General features: G+C 48.7%; 10 protein-coding genes across 10 annotated transcripts; 2 read left to right on the forward strand and 8 right to left on the reverse strand.

The window, feature by feature from the left end:
• Positions 1 to 131: 131 nt before the first annotated feature.
• On the reverse strand, positions 132 to 971 carry F4813DRAFT_394867 (uncharacterized protein; the record flags this gene model as incomplete). Its single annotated transcript, XM_049247623.1, has 2 exons — positions 132 to 519; positions 748 to 971. 2 exons carry the CDS (start codon positions 969 to 971, stop codon positions 273 to 275), a joined length of 471 nt encoding a protein of 156 aa, XP_049104682.1. The 3' UTR covers positions 132 to 272.
• A 743-nt stretch (positions 972 to 1,714) lies between these two features.
• On the reverse strand, positions 1,715 to 2,704 carry F4813DRAFT_384299 (uncharacterized protein; the record flags this gene model as incomplete). Its single annotated transcript, XM_049246064.1, has 4 exons — positions 1,715 to 1,746; positions 1,841 to 2,091; positions 2,202 to 2,541; positions 2,680 to 2,704. The coding sequence occupies 4 exons, from the start codon at positions 2,702 to 2,704 to the stop codon at positions 1,715 to 1,717; spliced, it is 648 nt and encodes a 215-aa protein (XP_049104683.1).
• A 125-nt stretch (positions 2,705 to 2,829) lies between these two features.
• F4813DRAFT_8469 (mitochondrial NADH-ubiquinone oxidoreductase 20 kd subunit) lies at positions 2,830 to 4,271 on the reverse strand. Its single transcript, XM_049248955.1, has 3 exons — positions 4,127 to 4,271; positions 3,895 to 4,069; positions 2,830 to 3,780 (listed from the first exon to the last, which is right to left on the reverse strand). The coding sequence occupies exons 1-3, from the start codon at positions 4,170 to 4,172 to the stop codon at positions 3,330 to 3,332; spliced, it is 672 nt and encodes a 223-aa protein (XP_049104684.1). The 5' UTR covers positions 4,173 to 4,271; the 3' UTR covers positions 2,830 to 3,329.
• Positions 4,272 to 4,979: 708 nt separating this feature from the next.
• On the reverse strand, positions 4,980 to 6,129 carry F4813DRAFT_384301 (uncharacterized protein; the record flags this gene model as incomplete). Its single annotated transcript, XM_049246065.1, has 2 exons — positions 4,980 to 5,254; positions 5,373 to 6,129. The coding sequence occupies 2 exons, from the start codon at positions 6,127 to 6,129 to the stop codon at positions 4,980 to 4,982; spliced, it is 1,032 nt and encodes a 343-aa protein (XP_049104685.1).
• A 414-nt stretch (positions 6,130 to 6,543) lies between these two features.
• On the reverse strand, positions 6,544 to 7,379 carry F4813DRAFT_384302 (acetyltransferase; the record flags this gene model as incomplete). Its single annotated transcript, XM_049246066.1, has 2 exons — positions 6,544 to 6,834; positions 6,945 to 7,379. 2 exons carry the CDS (start codon positions 7,377 to 7,379, stop codon positions 6,544 to 6,546), a joined length of 726 nt encoding a protein of 241 aa, XP_049104686.1.
• A 507-nt stretch (positions 7,380 to 7,886) lies between these two features.
• On the reverse strand, positions 7,887 to 8,425 carry F4813DRAFT_8534 (uncharacterized protein). The gene is made up of 2 exons (XM_049248965.1): positions 8,163 to 8,425; positions 7,887 to 8,097 (listed from the first exon to the last, which is right to left on the reverse strand). The coding sequence occupies exons 1-2, from the start codon at positions 8,331 to 8,333 to the stop codon at positions 7,981 to 7,983; spliced, it is 288 nt and encodes a 95-aa protein (XP_049104687.1). The 5' UTR covers positions 8,334 to 8,425; the 3' UTR covers positions 7,887 to 7,980.
• Positions 8,426 to 9,677: 1,252 nt separating this feature from the next.
• On the forward strand, positions 9,678 to 15,240 carry F4813DRAFT_341657 (FAD-NAD(P)-binding-domain-containing protein). Its single transcript, XM_049241319.1, has one exon. The coding sequence runs from the start codon at positions 10,253 to 10,255 to the stop codon at positions 15,068 to 15,070; it is 4,818 nt and encodes a 1,605-aa protein (XP_049104688.1). The 5' UTR covers positions 9,678 to 10,252; the 3' UTR covers positions 15,071 to 15,240.
• A 71-nt stretch (positions 15,241 to 15,311) lies between these two features.
• Positions 15,312 to 17,696, forward strand: F4813DRAFT_341663 (uncharacterized protein). Its single transcript, XM_049241320.1, has one exon. The coding sequence runs from the start codon at positions 15,788 to 15,790 to the stop codon at positions 17,333 to 17,335; it is 1,548 nt and encodes a 515-aa protein (XP_049104689.1). The 5' UTR covers positions 15,312 to 15,787; the 3' UTR covers positions 17,336 to 17,696.
• Positions 17,697 to 17,705: 9 nt separating this feature from the next.
• On the reverse strand, positions 17,706 to 20,304 carry F4813DRAFT_341665 (isocitrate dehydrogenase NADP-dependent). The gene is made up of 4 exons (XM_049241321.1): positions 19,917 to 20,304; positions 19,338 to 19,846; positions 18,647 to 19,183; positions 17,706 to 18,588 (listed from the first exon to the last, which is right to left on the reverse strand). The coding sequence occupies exons 2-4, from the start codon at positions 19,753 to 19,755 to the stop codon at positions 18,164 to 18,166; spliced, it is 1,380 nt and encodes a 459-aa protein (XP_049104690.1). The 5' UTR covers positions 19,756 to 19,846; positions 19,917 to 20,304; the 3' UTR covers positions 17,706 to 18,163.
• A 191-nt stretch (positions 20,305 to 20,495) lies between these two features.
• On the reverse strand, positions 20,496 to 22,052 carry F4813DRAFT_8607 (uncharacterized protein). The gene is made up of 3 exons (XM_049248978.1): positions 21,466 to 22,052; positions 21,131 to 21,397; positions 20,496 to 21,078 (listed from the first exon to the last, which is right to left on the reverse strand). The coding sequence occupies exons 1-3, from the start codon at positions 21,884 to 21,886 to the stop codon at positions 20,723 to 20,725; spliced, it is 1,044 nt and encodes a 347-aa protein (XP_049104691.1). The 5' UTR covers positions 21,887 to 22,052; the 3' UTR covers positions 20,496 to 20,722.
• Positions 22,053 to 22,523: the final 471 nt, after the last annotated feature.

Here is a 22,523-nt window from a genome sequence, read left to right on the forward strand (position 1 = left end):
CAATAAATAAATTCTTTCTTGGTTTTTTAAAAAAAAAAAAAAATCCTGGTGGCCTGTTTTATTTAATTAAATTAATTAAAAAAAAAATACACCCCCCCCCCCCCCCCCCCCCCTCTCCCCTCAACAGCTCTCTGAATACATGCCCATTCATCCGACCGCAAAACATCCCAACACAGCGAAGAACATGGCGATATATCCCCTCAAAGGAAGAAAGGATGCATCCGGATCCCACCCCACCCACAGCGCATAGCAAGGACGAGCGGGTGCGAGGCCTATAGGAAATACGCGATGACGCCGGCAAGGGCGGCTAGTCTGCCCCCGGCATGGACTGCCCTCTCGCCGGCGCTGTTACCGCTCTGGGTGGGCTCGGTGGCTGTGGGGGAGCTCGCGGCGGCAGTGACGTCGGCGGTCTTTACGACACCCTCGCTGGTTGTGGTCGTCTCCGAGGACGAAGTAGACGTGATGCTGCGGCTGACGGTGCGGTTGCCGGAGGTGGTGGCGTACAAGCTGGCGTTCATACTGTGTGGTTTGCGGTGTTAGCAGTGGGGAAGATGTATATTGTTGCGAGACGGCGAGAAAAGGGGGCAGATGAGGGGAATATGACTTGCCAGTAGAGATCCTTCTGTTGTTGGTAGCTTGGCGCCCGGCTGTCGTTGGGACAGTTGTTGAAGCAGCTATCACGAATATAATTAGTATTTTATAACTTGGCTGTATAGAAATCTGGTAGGTATAAGAAGGGCTTCGTACGTCAAGATGGCGGTGTACTTATCGCACAGGCACATATAGTCGGTCGTATCGCAAAGACTGACATAGCTCTCGGTCGTAGAGAGGCAAGTGTCGAGGATGTTCTGGGCAGCGCAAGCCGTCGTTGCAGTAGACGTGGAAGACCCATCGTCGCTATCCGTCGTCTGGGCGCCCACCGAAGCGGCGGCGGCAGCGAGGGACGCAACTCGGAATAGAACAGCCTTCATGGTGTTGGAGACGATAGTTGAAGACTGAGTGTGTTATCCCACGGCGACTGATGGAATGCGAAGGCGAGAAAGACGAGACGAGACGAGACTAGACAAGAGTGACCGATTCGCAATAGACACTTAGACACTATACTCTCCAGATTATCGATTATTTGCAAGTCTGTGAAAACGGAAGAAAAGGGGCGTCGCCTAGGCGGAACTATAAGTCGCCCTCCTTCGGGCTCAAATATCTCGGCAAAGGGACGATCACGACGTCTGATGTTGACGCGTCTGAAGGGACGATACTTCGGCGGTGCATGGCCCCTCGTCTCTTCTCGAGCAGAGTTCTGCCCGGCGGATAGGGGCTCAATATGAATGATCTCGATTCTAAGAGCCTGGCCCCCTCGTACGCCGTATAAAGTTCGGACGAGTACTATAAGGTTGCATGTAGCTTAGCATAAAGCCTAAGTTGAGCGCCTCACATGTAAGTCTTGCGGTGGGAGTAAGGTATTGTAGTGCATCGGCGAATGGACAAGATTCATCGAACTTAGGGGGGAGGGGGATTCGAGTCAAAGAAATAACCTTAAGAGAACCATATGCAGTGATCAGACGCAGTGCTGAACAGACTGGGAATTAAGATTTACATTTTGATGATAGACTCGATATTGACAAGCAACAAGGGGGTATCTCATACGGGCAAACATGGGATGGCGGACAACTTTGAAACCACGAGACCAGGGCCTCGGCAATGCGCTCTCGAGTATCTATAACGAAAAACAAAGTTCCCGGCGCACACCTATCTATAACCTTAGTTCCCGAACACCACCGACGTCCGAACTCGAAGACGATAGGCAGGCAGGCAGGCCACCGCAAGTAACCAACCAACCAACCATCTAAACCAGCTCGAGCCTCGCCTCCAGCACCGCATTGAGCGCCTCCAGCTCCCGAACGCGCGCGCAGCTCCTCCGTCTGCTCCGACGCCTCGACGGAGAACTCGTCCACAATCTTGACGAGGCGCCACAGCCTCAACACGACGATCAGGGACGCGATCTCCCCCGCCGTGTTGTGCTCGAGCAGGTCGACCGCGAAGCCCACGACGATGACGAATGCGTCGAAGCAGTGCAGCTTGCTCGAGAAGTACCTGTTGGGGCGAAAAAGACAACGTGCGACGATTAGAATGACATGACGGGAACGGAGGAAAAAAAAAAAAAGAAAAAAAAAGAGAGAGTTCCTCGCACGGGCCAAACTCACCGCCAACCGCCGACAACCAGCTCCAGCACCAGCTCCAGCAGAAATACGCAGCTCAAGCTCAGCGACAAGACCGTCAGCGCGTTCCTCGTCGGCGCCACCCACGCGTCGTGCTCCACGCCGATCTCGCACGTGATCAACGCGATGAATATATCGCTCAAGATGCCCGCGACGTCGAGCACGACGAGGACCAAGACGAGCCAGTGTTTGGCGCGCGAGCCCATGAAGCGCGACAACGCCGCTCGGGCTTGATGGCAGGCCGGTTTCCAGTTTACCAGCGGGGCTTCATGCTGGTGCTGGTGCTGGTTCTCGTATCGGATATCACTGGGATCTCGGTCTGGGTCTATTTGACATGTTTGGTTGGCTTATGAAGATGATTCATTATTTAGGTGTGGATGTAAATGCTGACTTGGGAAGTTTACGTGACTTTGGCTATGCTTATAGATACCTAACCGAGGCATCTATATAGGAACAGACTCACCAAGAAGGGGGGCGTTGTCACTCATGGCTTATACTATAATCAAAAACCAGGGAGCCTTTCGAACCAGAAATATTAAAAGCAATTGTGCAGAAAGATGGTTGACTTTGGTGTTGATGATAGAGTTGAGCTGTAATCTCAGGTGTAACTTATAAGTTAAACTTATAAGTGAATTAACCTAGAGGGATGCAACCAACCGGACATACTTCGGCAATTGAACCCCTGAAGTCTACCTTCTTCAAATATCCCTCTCTAATTCCAAGGAAGTCTCGCAAAACTCAAAAGTCAAGCATGGCTTCCCCAGGTATGAACTAACCGTTTTATGAGACCCCACGAGGCTAATAAGAAACATACAAGTTACGCAACTTAAATGTTAAACTGGAACAAATGGCTTCCTTCTGTAGAGCTAGGCAAATCCCAATTGCATTTCTCAAGAGGCGGGCGTAAAAGCTTTACGCTCCCACTGCGTAAACCATTCAGATACGAATGTATATAGCCCGCGGTGTCTTATGTACAGTACGTCACTCCTCGACAAAAGAGAAAGGCGATCTATCGCCGCGCCGTCGGGACTCGGCTGAAAAAGCCGGAACCGGATGATCTCGCCGTTCCCATTCATTACCATCTCTCCATCCCCCCATCCCCAGCCCTCTAGTTTACTTCCTGTACCACATCCTCGTGATCTTGGTGTTCCGCATCTTGCGCTGGAGCTGGAAGATGCCGTACATGAGGGCCTCGCTGGTGGGCGGGCAGCCGGGGACGTAGACGTCGACGGGGACGACGCGGTCGCAGCCGCGCACGACGCTGTAGCTATAGTGGTAGTAGCCGCCGCCGTTGGCGCAGCTGCCCATGCTGACGACCCAGCGCGGCTCCGGCATCTGATCGTATACTTGTCGTAGCGCCGGCGCCATCTTGTTGGTCAGTGTGCCTGCCACGATCATAACATCCGACTGTCGTGGTGACGCTCGGAAAATAATTCCTAGCCTGTCCTGGTCGTATCGCGGCGTCGACACGTGCATCATTTCCACAGCGCAACACGCGAGTCCGAACGTCATCGGCCAGAAGGACGATTGCCGCGCCCAGTTGGCGATCTGGTCTAGTGTGGTCCTGCGGTGGCGAGTTAGTTTTAGTTACCCGTAATATCCATAGTTTCCCTTTCGCCTCTCACAATCGATCTCACAATCGATTTCGATAGGAAAGGAAGGCGATAGTATGACGTACAGGGTATATTGGATGACGCCCTTCTTGGGTTCTTGGCTGGCGAGCGGGATTTCTCTGCGCGGACGGTAGGCGAGGCCCGTAGAGCCGTGGGGGGTCACGGACGTAGCATCGTTCTTAGAGGTGGTCGAGATGGAGGCGAGGGGCTGCAGAGGGATAATACGAGGTGTCGGCTTCGCTGAATATGAATATTAATATACTGCCAGTGGATATCTCTTTCGAAAGAGGGACAGACCTCTTAGAGCTAAGGTGGCTGCTCTTCGCGACGAAGACAGCATCATTTCTATCACGGATTGATACCGTATGATGCTTATCTGATGTGGGTAGGTATGGGTAGGTATGGGTAGGAAAGTTGTAAGGTTGAGTGGAGAGGGTTCTTAGAGAGGAAGAGTTGGTAGAAAGTCGCTCTGGCGTCAATCCATCGATTGCATCTAAAGATTGCGGACCTTCCGTCAATTGACGTTAACTACATAGTATAAATTACGTTTTTGCCGCTTCGCTAATCAAGAAATGCTTCAATCCGACTGGCCGAAGCTGACCGGACTTGGCATATTCCGCTCCGATGCACCCCACATTGGGTATCTGGGTACGTAAACGAGCTTTTGGCGGCTGCTGACAGCCGTGGGCGTATTCCGTACATGGGAAATAAAATGCAACTAGGTAGGTTTTAAATCCGCATACTAAAAGATTCATGGCGTAACCTAACCTAGTCCTTTGTCAATCAACCTGTAGAGTTCAATCTTGTCAAGCGTTGTCTAGGTAGAGATTGTGATATCCACATAATGTAAAATAAATCGCAGAATATCTAGTATCATACCAGCCGAATAAATAATCCGAATGCTCACTCTTTAACCTGCTGTTTATTTCATATAGGTACTCTTCTCGTATGTAGTAGGCCTACATGACCGTCAACATTGCTGATGCTCAATCCTAGAAGAGGCACCCAGCCCCTGAATAAGGGATAAATTTGCTATGGTTAGAAGCGTCAACATGACATAAAGCCTTAAGTTGCTCAACATTGCTATTCCTTACCTGCTGATCCCCTAGTATATACATTGTGTTAACCTCGTCATGCATCACAAACCCTGCTACACCATCTTCACGAGCTTCATGCCGCCAAATGCGAGCTTCCGGGTAGGTCGCCATAAGCGGTTCTTGCCGTCGAAGTATACGTAGGCAGCTCCGACCGCGAGCCCCGATAGATGCGCAGCGTGTGCGAGATGTATGTACGGAAACCCGATGAACAAACCGTATACCTCAAATAATACAAGAGCCGTCATGAAGTTCTCGACGGTATAGCTCCCAGGAATGAACATGATGCCGAGCCGCGCATCCGGGTACTGCGTGGCCCATGCTCCTAGCACTGCAGCAAGAGTCAATAATCAATAAATACACTATTTTAGATAGACAATGACCCCCCATGCTCTAAGATTGTACCTGTGACGAGACGAAGTAGAGAAATGACACTGCAAGTTACTTACTACCATAAAGCACGCCGCTAGCTCCTAGACCCGGGACGAGACGGTTGAACTTGTAAATTCGGGTAGGCAAGACAGTCCCAAGGTGGGACCCCAGCGACGAGAATATGCCGGTCGAGAGATAGAAAGCCGCGAAGTGACTGCCGTTTCCCTCGAAGACGCTGGTCCGCGCAACCTCGGGCCCCATCTGGAGCAAGGCGAGGGTATTGATCCCAGCGTGGAGTGGACCGGTGTGGCCGAACATGGACGTCAGGTGCGTGTAGTTGGGGCTAAAACAAGGCGTGTGCGCAAGATACTGTATGAACGCTCCCGGAACAAGAGAGCTCGCCCCGAGGAGACTGATGTTGAGAGCCGAGAACCCCAAGATCAATTTCTCCGCGTCGGTGTGCCCCGCGAGCATCTCGCCGATTCGGCCCGGCAGGTGCCATTTCGGCGGCGGCGGCGGCGGAGGATTGCGGAACAGGGAGTGCACGACATGTCCGCGATGCTTGGCGTCCTCTAGGTCTTCGTACGAAGCGACGCTTCCGTCTCTAAAAAGCCCTTTCCTCTTGGCGTTCTGGACGTCTCGACGGACGTCGTACGCAGCGCATCCGAGAAAGATGGTGGCTGTGGCCGCAAAGGCCCATAGTGTCGGCCTAAGGATCGGGACGGGCGGGAGCCCCTCTCCCGGAATGTAGACAAGAGTGCGCTTTGATAGACCGGCCCCGGATAGACGATTAGGTGTAGGTAGTGCAATTCTTCTAAGCTGGGTGCGCAACATTGTTAGGGGCCGCAGGTGCTGCACTGCCTATCTAGATATCTAAGGGATAGCGGCCATCAACAAGCCAACCAAGTTCGGGTTTAAAATTCCCGAGGTTGGTGTTCATTTGGAGAGTAGAGGATTGTTGCGTGATGATGGGTTGGATGTACAAAGTACGGGTGCTGGGTTGTGATATTCAATTAAGGAATGCTTGGTAGGTGGCAGTTGCCTGCCAGCTGAAAGCAATTATTGGCTTCTCCCTTTAAATCTAGTACCTACCTACCTATGTAACCTAGGTAGGTAGGTACATATTATCTTTAAATATAGTGCCTAATATAGTGCCTAATGTAATGTATCCCCTATTATTATTAACTGATCTTCCAACAACTTATGCTTATTAATATCAGCAAGTGCTAATTTGCTAATTCTATGCCCTCATTGTCTAAACTCCTCTAATTTCTTCCGCTGTCTACCATCGCTATCAAAGTTGGCAGGATCTAACCAAGCTTCAAGCGCTTTCTTAACACCGGGCCACTCGTCATCGACGATAGAATACCACGCAGTATCTCTATTGCGGCCTTTGGCGATCAAGTGCTTTCTGAAGAGCCCCTCGTATGTGAATCCGAGACGTAGAGCTGCTCTTCTACTTGGCGCGTTGAGCGAATTGCACTTCCATTCGTATCTTCGGTATCCTAGATCCTCGAATACGTGACGTAGCATCAGGTACTGTGTTGTGAAGAGTTAGTGATCTGCTCTCTTAATATGACTTTCGAGGATTTAATTATTTCGCCAGTGACTAAACTCTGCCGCAGAGAAACAAGCCAGATGCTACCTACCATAGCCTCGGTAGCGGCAGGTGTGCGCTGCAGCTGTGACGAGTACATGAGGTGACCGACCTCGATAGAGCGGTGTCTTGGATCGATACGCAAATAGCTGGCTATACCAACGACCCTCCCGCTCTCCTCGTTGTTTTCTGCCTCGGCAACCTTGTCATTTAATAGGATGGCATAGAAGATTGGGTCCTGGCTAGCCTCCTTAGCCTTTAGACTAGACCGGTACTTGGCGATGTCGTCGTACGGCCCCTCAAACATGTAGTCCCAGAGATGTGCGTTTTCGGGGCCCGATATATGTGGATACAGCGGATCGGCATGGGCTGCGGACAGGCCGACTAGCGTCACATATCGGCCGATCAATTTCGTATCTCGGGACGGACGTTGAGCTGCGTTACCGTTGACGATTTCCCCGAGTGGGTTTAGGGTACGATTTGCCATGGCTGCAAATATAAAAAAGGGGGGTTACGGGTTTAGCGTGTGGTTAACATTTGACTTGGTGAAGCATGTGAATTTATGCGAATTGCTCATTCGGGGTGAGCGAATAGAATGAGTCAATTGCGTTACCGGGTGTTTCTTGCATTGCAGCAACCCAATCGAGCTAGATAGATTTATTGCATATGTACCTAAGTACCAAGGTAGGTAGCTATTAAAGTAGGCGCTAAGCGCATCATTAAAATACATATGTATACCTTTATGTGATATATTATTATTAAGTCCTTAGCTATAACTTAGGTACTCATTTACATCTTATAGCTACAGAATTTCTATATCACCCTATAACGTGTCCAACGGGTAACCACTCCACCATGATGCACGTTATTGTTACGCAGGTAAACAATGAATTATTATGAAAAGGCCAGGTACTAGTACAACATCTTCAAGAAAACTCATTGAATATCGCTGGTTTTGACTCTAAGTAAATCTTCAAATAGAAATCACTACTTCACAACTCCTCGCCCTTCAAATCCTCCCATCTGCCAAATCGTAGATGACCCTGCTTAAGTAGCTGACTTGCCCAAGTTTCCAAGTTTCCAGTACCCTAAGCACTGCAGGCCGCATTGCAGTCGGCGTCGTAGGTGCATGTACCCTTCCCCGCGGATCCTAGGTCGCACATATCGGCATAGATCATCGCGCCACTCGAGTCTTGGCATTTAACCTAAATCAGACAGCAGTGAGCATATAGATGTCTATTATATTCGTCGCTGTAGTGCTGGGGCCTACCATAATCCCGTCAGGAGTACAGCCTGTCGTGGACCCGTTGCAAGGGTAATGAATCTGGCCAGCCCAGCACTCCTTCTTCGTGACTGTAGAGCCCTGTTTCGGTAGCGCTGATGTAGTTGCTAAAGAGAAAGCGGTAGAGAGGAAGACTAAGGCGTAGTTCTTAAACATCATCTTTGCTACTTGTTAATGCAAGCTGCTTCCTCGAGTAAGTATCAAGTTCTAATCAGTTCAATTCGATCCGTTCGATCGCTCGATAAAACAATCAGTTAAAAAGTCCAATGTCGAGGCCAAGCCTCACCACTTATACTCTTGCCTTCTTCTGCATACGACGTGACTATGACGGCTCCGTGGACAGATTACGGACGCATTTGTATTACGGGTAAGGATGTAGATTGCTGATCATTTAATTTAACCGTTACAGAATCTTCTACACGGCGGCGAAAAAAAAAAAAAAGGTTATCATTCAGCCTGTGAGAACTACTGCAGTATGCCAGTTACCCAAAATAGCTGGTGGTGGTGCCAACACCCGGTGCCTATTCGAGGATAAGATCAGCCGTGGCAGGGCTATGCTATGCAGCAGCTGTAAGGGACCGTCGATTGCAAGGGTTGCTTGACTTATGCTATGGTTTCTAGATGTAGGTATCATTTAGAGCCAATTAAATTGACATGTTCTAGAATGGGGGACGTAGCTAGGAGATCATGTTGTCCTACCTATTGAGCATATAATTAAAACGGACATCTAAGGTGTATACTATACATCTTACAGTATCCTGAGATCATTTAATTTACAATGTAACATCAGACAATTTGGTTGAGTTAACCCCCCACAAACACAGAAATTCTAGCCCATGTCTTTTCATACCCCTTTTTATTTCTTCAAGAATATAAGATCCCACGCCTCGGGCCCTTTTCGGGTAGCATCGGGCTGCGACGATGGACTGTGGTAACTTGTAAGGGTAATTCTCAAGTTTACGTTACTATGAGATAAAAAGACGAGTAAAGTGACTGGGATGTAAGAGAAAGGTTGTTTTAACTAATTGGCTGCTATTAATCAGAGAATTTCGGTGAATGATACCTTTCTATCGTTTTGCGTCTCAAGTAACTGATGATTACTCTGATAGGTAGGTAGTCGGCACCTGTATAAATGCTATAAATCATTTTGATTTCGACGTAGTTTTAAGGATCCCTGCTTAGAGTAGGTTACTGGTCGCTTAACAGATACATAGCGTATAAGGTGGTATGAACAGTCGCTCTTAACGTTACTATGATACACATACATACTCACCCACCTTGAACGGACTCTGGTTTAGCAGTATTATACGTTAAAGATGTGTATGAACAATAGATGTAGATGTAGATATCCCTCAGATTATGCCGTACGTGGCGTGGCCTCTCGTAGAAACTTCTCAACTTATAAAGCTTTTTGCTACTCTTAGTCATCATCTTTTTGTTGAATTGAAGGTATCGAGTTATAGTAAATTATGACAACTCTTCGATAACTTCTCGATGGAGACTATCAAACAATTTTATCAACTAGAGAGCATTAGAGCCCTAGTTTGATTAAGCTATAACTATTACAAGCGTTGGCTCCTAACCAAGTTGGCAATAGTAGCAGATAGAAGTTGCGAAACTGGAATTGCGGCTTAAAAGTTACTGCTGAACAATGACCCAGTTCATATTTATGTTAATAGAAAAAATCTAAATATATAGCTCTGAATCTACCCCTAACCCACCTATACCCTGGTAGTGATAAATGGATTGTTCTACTAAAGTTCTAAAACAATCAATAGTATCTAGTTATAACAAGTGAATATCTACCTCGATACCTATATTGATACCGCACAACATTTGGAAAACAACTATATCGTAGACCAACAATGGTAAATAGCAGACATGTTCAGTCAGCCTCTCTGGTATATATGCATGGATAGATCAGAGCTTTCTTTCCAAAAAAATATCCAAGAGACACAGTCATCTCATACTATCACACAGCTGATAATAGGATAACTATCAAGTAATTTATTAGAAAAATTTACTGGAAGAAATAACCAGAAACTTACCTACACATTGCACATTTCTTTTCAAAGAAAATGCCTCCTCGTAGACAAGTTCACCCGGGGCCAATCCCGAGAAACCTTTGGCCGGTTCAGCCTCCCCCCAGTCCTGCAACCCGTGAGGCTCGTCGCCAAGCATGGCGCGACCTGATAGAAGGGCGTAAGATGAGAAAAATCAAAGAGGGGATAGATCTCTTTCGGAAGCAAGGGGAGACCGATTTTGACGCGGTAGCCTTGATGATAGATTCCGAAAAGAGACAAGGAAAAGACCCGGAGTTGGTAAACAGAGTAGCAGGAGAGATGGGCATTGCGCCACTCCCAGAAGGCTACGTATGGACATCGAAACATCCTCCACTTAAACCATGGAAGAAACCTGTCCAGACAGGGCCCGTCCGAACGGACTCCAAGCGGCAGGAAAAACGAGTAGACTTTTTGCAGCCGAAGAAAAATACTCGCGTACGACCACCAGTATCGCCTCCAACTCCACCTCCGCCAAAGCCGCCAAGGCTAGTAGAAGCAAGGCTAGAACCGCTGAAACTGGCACCGCAGAAGCCGGAGCCCAGTAAGTCAGGTCTTGAAACCAGAGAGCAACAGCGCGCATTCCTAACGGAGTCGCTGAGACAACGGCATCTTGCTAAGAAGGCCGATAAAAAGCGACAGTGGGAGTTAGGGGGAAGATATGGACATCCTGTCTTCCCTCGTGGCAATCCGTACCCTTCGAAGAGAGAGGAACAGCGTATAACAGTCTGGGAAAAGCGTATGCAGCGACATGCGGAGCGAGCGCTGCGCCATCGAAAAGTACCTCAACAAGGTAATGAGGGTGAGAGCAGAGGAAGAAATGATAGAAGACGTAGATCGTTTTCTGATAGGGGGAATGGCAGAGGGAATGGCAGCGAAGACAAGCCTGTACATTCTCCTGCACGCGAGTACACTCCACCGTTACCCCCTAACCCATTTCCAATTGATCCCTCGGACTCCTCTTCGTCATCGGCATCGTCATCGCCCAAGTCCCCTGTGCCGCCGTTGCCACCTTCATCCTCGTCGTCCTCGTCGTCCTCCTCGTCGTCTTCCTCCTCGAACAGAACCATACACAGTCTGGTCCCGCATGTTTTCCCAAACCTCAACCGACCCGATATCACAGGACTTCCTATGGAGATTCTTCTGGAGATAATTGATTTCATGCAGCCTTCCTCGCGCATCAGACTAGCCCTTGGAATTCCCCGTGTCTTCCAGTCGCCCAACTTCATAAACATATTCACCCTCGATGCGGCGCGCCAGATGCGAGATTTCCGTGCCTATGAACCACCCCGTAGGTGGCACATGGGCGAGCCGCCAGAGAACACCCCACTGCTTCAAACGGCGATTTATCGTACCTACTGCGATGCAGATGTGATCAACCGTATCCTCGACGGATATGCCGCTGTTGCGGGGGATGTTATCAACGATATTTATATGTTTAGAGGTTTCCGTCCGCCGCTCGTTGCCGCCATTTATGCCCTGAGACCAGATCTACTCCGCGTACTTTTTGACAGGGGCGCTGATCCAAACATACGCTGGCCATTCCTCTTCCCGAGCGCGGGGCCAACTGATCTGCAACGACTCTATCGCTGCACAGTATTCTTAGAGTCTCATAGAGAATGTCAGCCACCGGACATACTCCGTGCGACATCTAGTAGATTTATTCCCTGCCCAGATCTTTATGCCCATGCTCTTCATGTGTATTCTAGAAGACGATTTCTTGCAACCAACCCTAGAAGAGCCCCTGAGCCTGGAGATACGAGACTCCATGACCAGATGAACCGAGCCGAAGAAACAGTTTCCATTGTGGTGTTTCAACGAGGGCTGCATCGGTTCGACCAGATGACCACAGACGAACTTCCCCCAGAATTCGATCAGTTGGTCGATAGGGGTCTTTACAGAATCGTCGGGGATCTAGCTGATGCAATGATACGCGAAACCCAAGACAACGACCCTAACCGACAGAACGCACTCAACCTGCTCCTTGAGAAAGTTGCTATAAGCGGTTATATTTCTGACGAATATCATAAGGTAGAAAATATTTTGCAAAGGTTTTCTAACACAGAAGAACCTGATCATCTGGAAAATATGGACCGTCGAGATGACCTATTGCGTCGCTTGGTTGCGAGCGGTGCCAGAATTGCCCCTGACGATGCACCTGAAATTGGCCAAAGAAACGGGCGCAGCATGCTAGTTATTTTAAGAGCAGTCGCGCAAATCAACCCCGACGAAAATAACGAGGTATTCCGTTGTCTTGTTGATGAGCCTGAGAATTATAGAGTGGGATTCACCACCGAACTAATTCAGATGATAAAAGGTCGCAGAGATGATCTAGCCCGGTTACTCTACGCGGCGATTCGAGAAGATCGTCAGGAACTTTATAACGAGCTTATTGATACACACTCCGCAGGGGCCTGTCTACAAGCTTTGCTTGCGGCAATTGAGAATAATGACATCAACCTCCTTGAGCGTCTTATGAGACTGCCCAACGATGGAAATATCAACGGCAACGGCGATCCTCCTAACAACGGGCATGCCTTACCTGTTTACCCTGTTGATGAGGAGTGTTATGACCTCATGGATTATATCGCAATCCAAGGACGTAACATCCTGGAAGGCGCGTTGGTCATGCGTAACTTTGATGCAGCCCTTTTTCTTATTGATAACGGCTTCCCGACGGAAATCGACAACAATGTGATGGAGCGAGTCCAGAGGGGCCTTGAGGAGCTCAGGGGTACCATAGAACCGATGACTGCCGCGGCTTTAGAGGAAGCTGATGACCCTCCACTTGATTCCCGACGCATATTGCCAATCTATAACGGAAGACCCGAAGACAAGGAGGCACAAAGAAGATTTCAAGCGACCGTTGCAACGTTTGAGAAGGTTGCGAGTCTACTCAAATCTGCTAGCGGAAATGTCATTGATGAGTTCAAGTCATTATCTATGAACGACAAGCCCGATGGTCATGACATTCATATAGCGATTGTGGGTGCTGGGCCGCGCGGTACCAGCATTCTAGAGCGTATGTGCGCGTCTGTACCGGAAATCCTCGCCCCGGACGTTCATCTTACAGTTCATGTGATTGATCCGTCCCCGCCGGGAGCTGGCAGCGTCTGGCGTACGGACCAGCCAGAGCAGCTAATAATGAATACCATCACATCACAGATGACCCTATACACCGACGAGAGTGTAACTTGTGCTGGACCGATACGCCCAGGGCCGAACTTATATACCTGGCAGATGATTGCGCCTGTAAGGGGATCACGATTAGGACCTAATGAGTACGCAACCCGTGCTCTGTATGGCCAGTACCTTAGATGGGTCTTTGATCAAATACAAGTTCACGACAAAGACGTGGTAAAAATTGTAGTGCACACTGCCAGCGCGGTCAGCCTTAATGACGAATCGGATGGGCGCCAGGTCCTTACCCTTTCCACTGGTGATTCGCTATCCGGCCTTTCTGCTGTAGTCCTTGCCCAAGGACACCTGCCACTAATCCCGAGCCCATATCTACAAGAGCTCGCTAAATATGCTGAACAGAACCGTTTGTGTTACATAGCACCGGCGAAACCGGCAGAGGTTGACCTCTCTTCTATCAACCCTAATCAGCCAGTCCTCGTGCGCGGTCTTGGTCTCTGCTTCTTTGATTACCTAGCCATGCTTACTGAGGGCCGCGGCGGTCGCTTTGAACGCACAACCTCTGGATATCAATATATTCCTTCGGGAAGTGAGCCGCGAATATATGCTGGCTCACGCCGTGGTATCCCATACGTTGCCCGCGGCGACAACAAAAAACCGCCCCTGGAGCGCCACACTCCACGTGTACTCACCGAGGAGGTAATTGCTGTCCTCCGTGACCGTGCTGAGTCCGGTAACCCACCGGATTTCCAGGAACACGTATGGCCTCTTATTGCAAAGGAGGTAGAAACGGTTTACTACGAGACTATGTTGAGAGCAAATAATTCAGAGCGTCTTAACTTCCGAGCCGAGTTCCTCAGTGCTCAACCGGGCGGCGCTGAAGAAATCCAAGTTCTTGACAAGTTCGACATACCCATGGCTGATCGTTGGTCCTGGAGGTTCATGTCACGACCGTACGATGATAATACCTTCAAATCGGCCGAAGCCTGGCAAAACTGGCTGCTGGATTATCTAGACGAAGATGTCCGGCAGGCTGCGCTTGGAAACATCGAGAGCCCTCAGAAGGCAGCCATTGATGTACTGCGCGACTTGCGCAACGAGCTGCGCCAAATCGTGGAGTACGGAGGAATTTCAGATACTTCGCGTGAGGATCAATTCGACTCGCAATTTACGCCACTTAATGCCCACCTGTCTATCGGCCCGCCGCGAATGCGCATCGAGCAGTTGATTGCGCTAATTAAAGCGAACGTAGTAACTATTCTTGGTCCGGAGTTGGAAGTGCGTTCTGACAACGGGGCATGGCTTGCGATGTCCCCCGAGATCCCGGGCTCAGCAGTACGTGTAACCGGCCTCATAGAGGCGCGCGTACCGGAACCAAGGCTAAGGCAAACCGCCGATGGGCTCCTTAAAGACTTATTGGACAAGGGTCAATGCCGCCCTCACACCATCAATGGGCACGAGACTGGAGGTCTAGACGTAACGCCCAGTCCAGGCCATCTGATCGATAATAATGGCGTCTCACATCCAAGGCGGTTTGCTGTTGGTGTCCCTACGGAGGGCGTACATTGGGTGACTGCTATTGGGGTTAGACCGGGTACAAATTCAGTCTCGCTTTTAGAGACGGACGCCGTCGCGCGGGCTGCACTTATGGTAAGTGTAAATGCGAATGCGAGCAACAACCCGAGACCCAAATCATGATTCGGACGGCTGTATTAGAGACACTGGGGCCGCTTGAAAGATTCCCTTAGAAGGGAAAATTTAAATTTATATTGTTTATTGGATAATGGATAGCCACCTAATCAAGACAAAATAATTAATAAAGAAAGAGTTAAACATTAAAGGTTGTGTGTGGTTAAGATGGAACGTTCTGATTGATTGTGTCCATTTCGTAGATGACTAATATAACTCGGATTATTGCACTCCTCCATCCGGAGGCCTCAAGTCGGGTACTTTCCTAAAAACGGGGGTACTTGGCTTCCCCTGCTTCCAAGCCGGGTGTCATGCTGATAAGCTTTAACCTAACCTAGGAGATTAGCGATAAGAGGATGACCTAAGCCACAATGACATATGACATCGTGACGACGCACAGAGGCTCAGCGTCGGTTTTACAACTACATACCTATTTCCAATTTGCTTTTTAGCAAAGGTGCTCTTACCGATGTCATTATGCAATAGAATAACCTAGAACCACATGCAGTTAGGGACCCAAGCTGAGCTCGATACCTACCTAGCCTAGCTGTTAGTTACTGGCAATGGCTCCATTGCCTCGTAATGTTCTTCGGACCCGCTTCAACCCGCCATTGATCGATTCAATATCCCTTCGGGTGCCGAGACCTCCGCCAAACGAAATATATTCAACACCATTACGACCTTCAAGTCTTTGTTTTCTTACATAGCTGATATAACTATTTCACAATGTCGATACGAATAGCGCTTGACAACCCCCCGGAGTTCTATACGAACCTCGACTACATTAGCGGCCGAGTGATCTTGGGTTTATACCGGCCCGAAACCATTGGCAATGTCATTGTCAAGCTCGAGGGCGAGTCGCGTACCGCCCTAACTATGCCAGCGACGGGCGACCGCGACGAGTACAATCGGCCCCGTGCTCCTGGTGCTGGCAGTGTTGGCAATGTCGTTACCGAGAACCACAAGATTCTATACCGCGTCTTTCAGGTCTATCCAGACGACGGCGCTGCGCTACCTCTCCAGCCCGGCCAGCATGAATTCAAGTTCAACTTTAAGCTCCCCCTCAACAATATCTGTTACGACGAAAAGGCCATGGGCGCTCTGTTGGGCTTAGGAGGTCTGGGGAGTGGGTTTCGTACTATGGACGGCACAAAACAGCTCATGCTGCAGCACGTTAAGGCTACTCTACCCCCTTCGCTCACGGGTTTCCCTCAGGAGGCCGAAATACGTTACTATATTAAGGTTACCATACAACGCCCAGGATTCTTCAGGGAGAATTGGCGATATCAAGTCGGCTTCAAGTTCTTGCCCGTCGAGCCACCCCGACCGCCCAAGACTAGCCAGGAAGCCTTCGCCCGCAGGCCCTTTACTTTTAGACCACGCGCCCCAACCCACCAGAGGAGATCCCTCTTCGGCGGCAGATCATCAGCAGCGAGTCCGCTAGAAGATCCCAACCAAATGCCTCCCTCGATTGAAATGTCAGCACGGATACCGTTTCCCAGCATATTAACATGTAATGAACCCCTGCCCCTCCGGCTGATCGCCCGGAAACTGGCGCCGACGACGACGCGGGACCAACAGGTGTACTTAACGGCGCTCGAGATAGTTTTAGTTGGGTATACACTTGTCCGAGTGCACAACCTCGAGAATACAGAACGCACATCATGGGTCATCCTCTCCGCTCCGCAAGTATCTCCGCCAATCACACTCTACGACAATCCCGCCGACCCCGTCAATGCTGAATTCGAAGTTCCCCCCACCCTCTGGAAAGACCGACGTCTCCCCAACACCATCGCACCATCCTTCCGGACATGCAACATCGCGCGGCGCTACGAGATCGAAATCAAGCTAACGCTAAGCTGGGGCCTACCCCTCCCTGGCTCCAACCCCTTTTCAAACCAGAAGCAGGTACCGCAGTCTATCACTCTTCCCCTGAAGCTCTCCAAAGTCGATGTGTTCTCGGGAATTTCCCCGCCGCGAGAGCTCCTGAATGCTCTCGCCGCCAACAGCTTTCCAGCCCGGCCGCAACTGCCCCAAAGACCAACGCCTCAGCAGCAGCCGCCGCAGCAACCGCCGCAGCAGCGCCTGAACGTCATCGCCGACCCCTTGTATCCCCCGCAGTTAGGCACTGCGGGCGCAGCTATGTTCGAAGAGGCACCGCCCAGCTACGACGAGGCGATGGCGGATTCACTTGCCGGGCCCGCAGCGCGGCCCGCGTACAGCGGGGTCACGGCCGAGAACGCACCTAGTACGATGCCGCCTGAGAAGTCATGATCACCGTAACGGGTACGGTATATGCTTATGTGGTAGTTTGTATTACGGGCGGATATGTATTAGGTACATAGGGTATGCGACGGATTACGAGGGGAGTAAAAGGGAGTTTATTATAATGTACAATTACTCGGGTGTTGGCGCATAACAAAACACGGGAACAGCGAAGCGAAGCGAGGGAGCGACGGATGATACCCCTCGGATTACTTGGTTGGTACGAATACATAGCACGTATTTTGTCGTAGCGTTTATGGAGTAGATGTCGGCGTGGTAGCCTTGTATAAGTAGATAGATGGTTATGGAAGGTTGATAGCGGTTAGGGATTTAATGACTAATACGATTTAACATATTTAAGATTGGTTAATATTGCGACATATATTTGAACACTTATGCTGTGTCTACTGTCCTACAGTAAAGAGATTTGAGATAGAAGTTGCAAGCTAAAGGTTCAATGTTGATACCTAGGTACCTAGGTAGTAACTAAACCATATATAAAGGTGGATACCAAACAAACATGAGGTTAGCGCACAATTTAGAACTTTATCAATTATCTGACCAATGCTTCAATGTTCTTTCTTTCTTCTTCGCACCACAAAATGCTCGCATGCTATCTTTATCTAGGTATCTATATGCGCATTTCGAACATTCAATACCCGGGAGCGCAAAGGGTTACATATGCAGAATCGCAGTAGATCTCCATAAGTTTCCCCCTGAGAGAAAATGTGGGGCCGTGTCCGTCCGTGCCTCCCCACGCTTTAAGTCTTCCCCAGAATCCAGATCTTGTCTTGATCTATATCTGTCGGCCTTCTACTCATTCCTCGTATGCCTCATTTATAGCTTCTCCTTGAGAGTACTCTTTAAGCGCTTCTCGACCGCGTCCATGTACTCGTTGGTAGTGACGTAGTCTTCGCGGGCGGTCTTGCCGCATGCGAGCGCCAGATCCTTGGTCATGATGCCGTCGACGTCAACGGTATCGACACACGCTTTCTCTAGGCTCTCGGCGAATGCGGTTAGTTCCGGGGTGTTGTCTAGCTTGCCACGCTGCGAAAGACCTCGGGTCCACGCGAAAATGCTAGCGATCGGGTTCGTCGAAGTCTCACGGCCCTTTTGGTGCTCGCGGTAGTGTCGCGTCACTGTGCCGTGAGCGGCTTCGGACTCGAATGTCTTACCGTCGGGTGTAATTAGGACTGAAGTCATGAGACCTAGAGAGCCGAAGCCCTGGGCCACAATGTCGGATTGGACGTCACCGTCGTAATCTGGTAAAGTATTACTCTACGCTTTTCTTGGGCAATGAGGTTGAGAGGCGATACTTACTCTTTAGCGCCATGATATAACCGCCAGTGCTCTTGATCATCTGGGCAACCATATCATCAATCAGACGGTGCTCGTACCAGATTCCCTTGGCCTCGAATTCCTTCTTGTATCGGGTGTCGTACAGCTCCTGGAAGATATCCTTGAATTTGCCGTCATACTTCTTGAGGATGGTGTTCTTAGTGCTCATATACAAGGGCAGCCCCTTGTCAAGGGCTAGCTTAAAGCTGGAATGCGCGAAGCCCGTAATGCTCTCGGTGGTGTTGTACTGTGTCTGCGCAACGCCGCCGCCCTCCTTGAACTGGAAGACCTCAATCTCCTCGGGTTTGCCACCCTCGGGGGTATATACCATGGTGAGTTTACCGGGGCCCGGGATGACTTTGTCCTTGGCTCGGTACTGGTCACCGAAGGCATGACGACCGATGATGATAGGCTTTTTCCATCCTTGCACCAATCTCGGGATACGGGGGATGACGATGGGTTCGCGGAAGACGGTACCACCGAGGGCGTTACGGATTGTGCCGTTAGGGGAGAGCCACACTATTAAGAGGAACGTCAGTCATATACGGCAGGGGCTTGATCTATAAGATCTAGTAGGTATTATAATGTGGGGTTGAATATGACTGGCTGATATGCGGGTTGACGTGCAGAATGGCGAATGCATGTGAAAGCGCATGTAAAATTGCAAGCTTACTCTGCTTAAGGTTGAATTCCTTTACGCGGGCTTCGTCAGGGGTGATGGTGGCGCATTTGATACCAACCGAGTGCTTCTTAATGGCCTCGGCAGCGTCAAGGGTAACTTGGTCATTGGTCTCATCGCGGTACTCCAATCCTAAGTCGTAGTACTTCAAGTCGACATCAAGATAGGGGAAGATGAATTTGTCCTTGATAACCTTCCAGATCACCCTTGTCATCTCATCACCGTCAAGTTCCACGACGGGATTCTTGACCTGGATCTTCTGCACAGCCATGTTGAATCTGGTTTGGTGGAAAAGCGCCACTGGCACCGCCGGTCTAACTGTGATAGGCGACGATCTTACAAGCGGCCTGGCCGATCTGTAGAAAACAGACGGCCGAAAGCAACGGGCCGCGGATGAATAGGTTGCGCTCATGGTGAATAAGAGACTCGGCGCATACGATTTATAGGTAAATAACAGGGCACGGGCACAGGTACGGGCACGAGCGTCGAGAATGACGGCGTGACTACTGACAGAAGCTAAAGGTTAGGAGCCGAGGACAAAAAAAAACTTAAGGATGAAGTGATTCAGCTAACCTTGGATGGATCCCGGGGCTGAGGGAAGTTCAGCGTAACGGGGCGGGTTTGAACTTTAAAGCACCAAAGTGATGCCGCAGTGCCGATATTTGTTGGAGATCTCCGGACGCATATACCGCATATACCGCATATACCGCATACACGTTATATGATGGTTGCGGTTTTACGCAGGTCGTACGGATAGCAAAGGCAAAAATTGAAGATGAGGGGAATTCACCAATCATAATCTGCGCCTAGGGGTGTTTGATCCCCCACATTTTGCCGATTTGCGGAGAAAAAGAACTTGCATATGTACATCATAAGACATGGCAGCTACGTACCTAGGTACCTAAGGTAGTCCGTACATAAGGTTTAAAGGCTTATTTTGGACTGTGTTTGCCTCGGCATATTATTCACCTTGGAGTTACCCACCGCATTTTGTTGTACATATGAACAATATAAATGCGTGTCGAGCCTAACTTTTGAAAGGGTCATTCATGGTTATATTAATAGTCATTTGTATCAATAGTCATTTGTATCACAAAATAGAGTAAGAAGCATAGAAATAAGTTAGTCGTTTCGTAAGGAGTTCCAAGTCTACTCAATTATAATGGCTTCAGATATGCATATTGAAAATTGAAAATATCCTTCTCTTAGAATGATTTATCTGGAATCCTATAAGTAGGTGATATGGACGTACCGATGTATACCTTCACCGACCCCTTTCCCCTGAATTTAACTTGTGTAACACCTTGTACAATAACTACGGTAAAAGAGATTATCCTTTAGGTTATTGATGCTCATCAGGAATGTGTGGTTCTAGAGCATCATGCAAGGATTCCTGATCTGCGAGTCCGCGTCCCGTCTCTCGTACTGTTTTCTCGCGGTTTTGTTTTGTAATGTTGTATTAAATTACATAGTGCTTCCGCGAATGTACCCAATCCTATGATTAAAGGGACCAGTTGACCCAGTGAAGAAAGGGTTTCGATAGTATTAACCGATTGCAATTTATTCCATATGATGCCAAGTTCAATGGTAATAATGCTGAAGCTAGATAGCATGATGAAAAGTAGAATTTTAGCGAAAGAAGATGTACCATATCTTGCTAAAACCTGCATGAACCCTGGCGTTAAGATTCGATCTTTACTGCTGTGCCTGTCTGTTTCTGTTTCCCGTGTTTGGCCTTGTCACCAGGTTAATCTTAAGAATTTCAGTATAAAACAGGTGATACTTACGAATGTGAAATCGAACTATTGATACTATATCCAAGCCGGCCTTAGCCAATCCCAGTATACTAAAACATTTTCCAAGGGTTCGAAACCAGCCGTGCAAGTCAACTCGGTAAAAGAAGAAAGCCTTATCACCACATTCACCACGAGGGAGAATATCGAGTCCACGCCACCAGAACCAGATCGCATGGCAAGACATACATAAGAATAGAAAAGTTGAAGCTGCCAACTTGAATGTCATCTGGGGCAAATCATCGGGCGATTGTACAGTATCTAGTTGTTTCAATGGTTAGTTATATTAGTTATTCATAGTCAAGCTGAATAGGTAATATGAATTTTACCAAAGTCGACCCCAACTAAAATATATTGCTCAAACCAAAACAGTATACTAAGAAGGTTTATCGAAATCATGACCTGCCCCGGGGTTGTGGTGAGGCGAATAGAGTTGTAAACTATTACTACAAGAAGTGCGAGATGCAACCAATAAGTATTCATAAGGTTACTCTCGCGCTTTAGAGTGAGACTGATAAATGAACCTATCGACTGCGTGTAAAATCCAATCCGGACACCAATTCCGTAAAGGTCTGCATTACCCTCGGCATTGCACGCAGCGTCCCTCTGGACCGGGCGTGGGTGTCTGGAAGGAAAATTTAGAGATGGTTGCATAGAAAGGCAGAGATAAGAAACGATCAGAACTATAGTCGTGAGGGGTAAGCAATAATATATGAATAATATTGCATGTTTGCTTCGTACAGACTGCATTTCGATAGTAAATGCTGGCTAGAGAGTAGGACTGTGCATCGACAATATGATTAAACACTGGCTTTGACTATTTGAACGGTTCAAAGGAATTTCAAAGCTAGAAGTGGTGTATTGGGTAGATAGATATGATATATATATAATAGTTGGTGAACTACATAATCTCGCGTGACAGTCCTTTTCTTACTACCTATCAACTGCAACAAATAACTCCGATGTAAATTAATACCTAATGCGGGGAAAGGCGGCCCAAAGCTACCCAATTCAGCTGCAGAGAAGTGATAGTAGTCGTTCATTACTCGAGCTTAACTACCTATCTATTAGTTAATGGAATTTACTTCACAACTAAAGTATACGAAGCATTGCAGCTATAAAAGCAGGATGCATTCTCAGGGGTATTATTCTGTGTACCTAAGGTAGGTATCAAGTAAAATTATTCATCTGATAGGAAATATATTAATGGGGGACCCCGTTACATTGAATTGATCAAGATGAGAGCCATTATGACATAGTTCAGCTCCGGTGAGGACGTGTATTGAAATATCGCGTGGACAGCTCCCATCAATGGACAGTTGGCTGGGCCATATGTTTATCACACTACTGAATGGGTACACGCTTATACTACACGCTTATACCAGAG

Source organism: Daldinia decipiens (genome assembly GCF_022478715.1).
Source record: "Daldinia decipiens strain CBS 113046 unplaced genomic scaffold F4813scaffold_1, whole genome shotgun sequence".
NCBI classification, from domain to species: Eukaryota; Fungi; Ascomycota; class Sordariomycetes; order Xylariales; family Hypoxylaceae; genus Daldinia; species Daldinia decipiens.

What these genes read in the sequence shown, in the direction of transcription:
- F4813DRAFT_8607 (XM_049248978.1), bottom strand. Translation starts at nt 21,886, where the DNA reads ATGCAGTCTGTACGAAGCAAACATGCAATATTATTCATATATTATTGC. An exon ending in TTTAGTTGGGGTCGACTTTG is followed by an intron (nt 21,398 to 21,465) that starts GTAAAATTCATA and finishes TGAAACAACTAG; the next exon opens with ATACTGTACAATCGCCCGAT. An exon ending in AATAGTTCGATTTCACATTC is followed by an intron (nt 21,079 to 21,130) that starts GTAAGTATCACC and finishes CCTGGTGACAAG; the next exon opens with GCCAAACACGGGAAACAGAA.
- F4813DRAFT_341663 (XM_049241320.1), top strand. Translation starts at nt 15,788, where the DNA reads ATGTCGATACGAATAGCGCTTGACAACCCCCCGGAGTTCTATACGAAC.
- F4813DRAFT_341657 (XM_049241319.1), top strand. Translation starts at nt 10,253, where the DNA reads ATGCCTCCTCGTAGACAAGTTCACCCGGGGCCAATCCCGAGAAACCTT.
- F4813DRAFT_341665 (XM_049241321.1), bottom strand. Translation starts at nt 19,755, where the DNA reads ATGAGCGCAACCTATTCATCCGCGGCCCGTTGCTTTCGGCCGTCTGTT. An exon ending in GGAATTCAACCTTAAGCAGA is followed by an intron (nt 19,184 to 19,337) that starts GTAAGCTTGCAA and finishes TCCTCTTAATAG; the next exon opens with TGTGGCTCTCCCCTAACGGC. An exon ending in TTATATCATGGCGCTAAAGA is followed by an intron (nt 18,589 to 18,646) that starts GTAAGTATCGCC and finishes ATACTTTACCAG; the next exon opens with ATTACGACGGTGACGTCCAA.
- F4813DRAFT_8469 (XM_049248955.1), bottom strand. Translation starts at nt 4,172, where the DNA reads ATGATGCTGTCTTCGTCGCGAAGAGCAGCCACCTTAGCTCTAAGAG. An exon ending in AGCCACCTTAGCTCTAAGAG is followed by an intron (nt 4,070 to 4,126) that starts GTCTGTCCCTCT and finishes ATTCATATTCAG; the next exon opens with CGAAGCCGACACCTCGTATT. An exon ending in GGCGTCATCCAATATACCCT is followed by an intron (nt 3,781 to 3,894) that starts GTACGTCATACT and finishes TCGCCACCGCAG; the next exon opens with GACCACACTAGACCAGATCG.
- F4813DRAFT_8534 (XM_049248965.1), bottom strand. Translation starts at nt 8,333, where the DNA reads ATGATGTTTAAGAACTACGCCTTAGTCTTCCTCTCTACCGCTTTCTCT. An exon ending in GTACTCCTGACGGGATTATG is followed by an intron (nt 8,098 to 8,162) that starts GTAGGCCCCAGC and finishes TGTCTGATTTAG; the next exon opens with GTTAAATGCCAAGACTCGAG.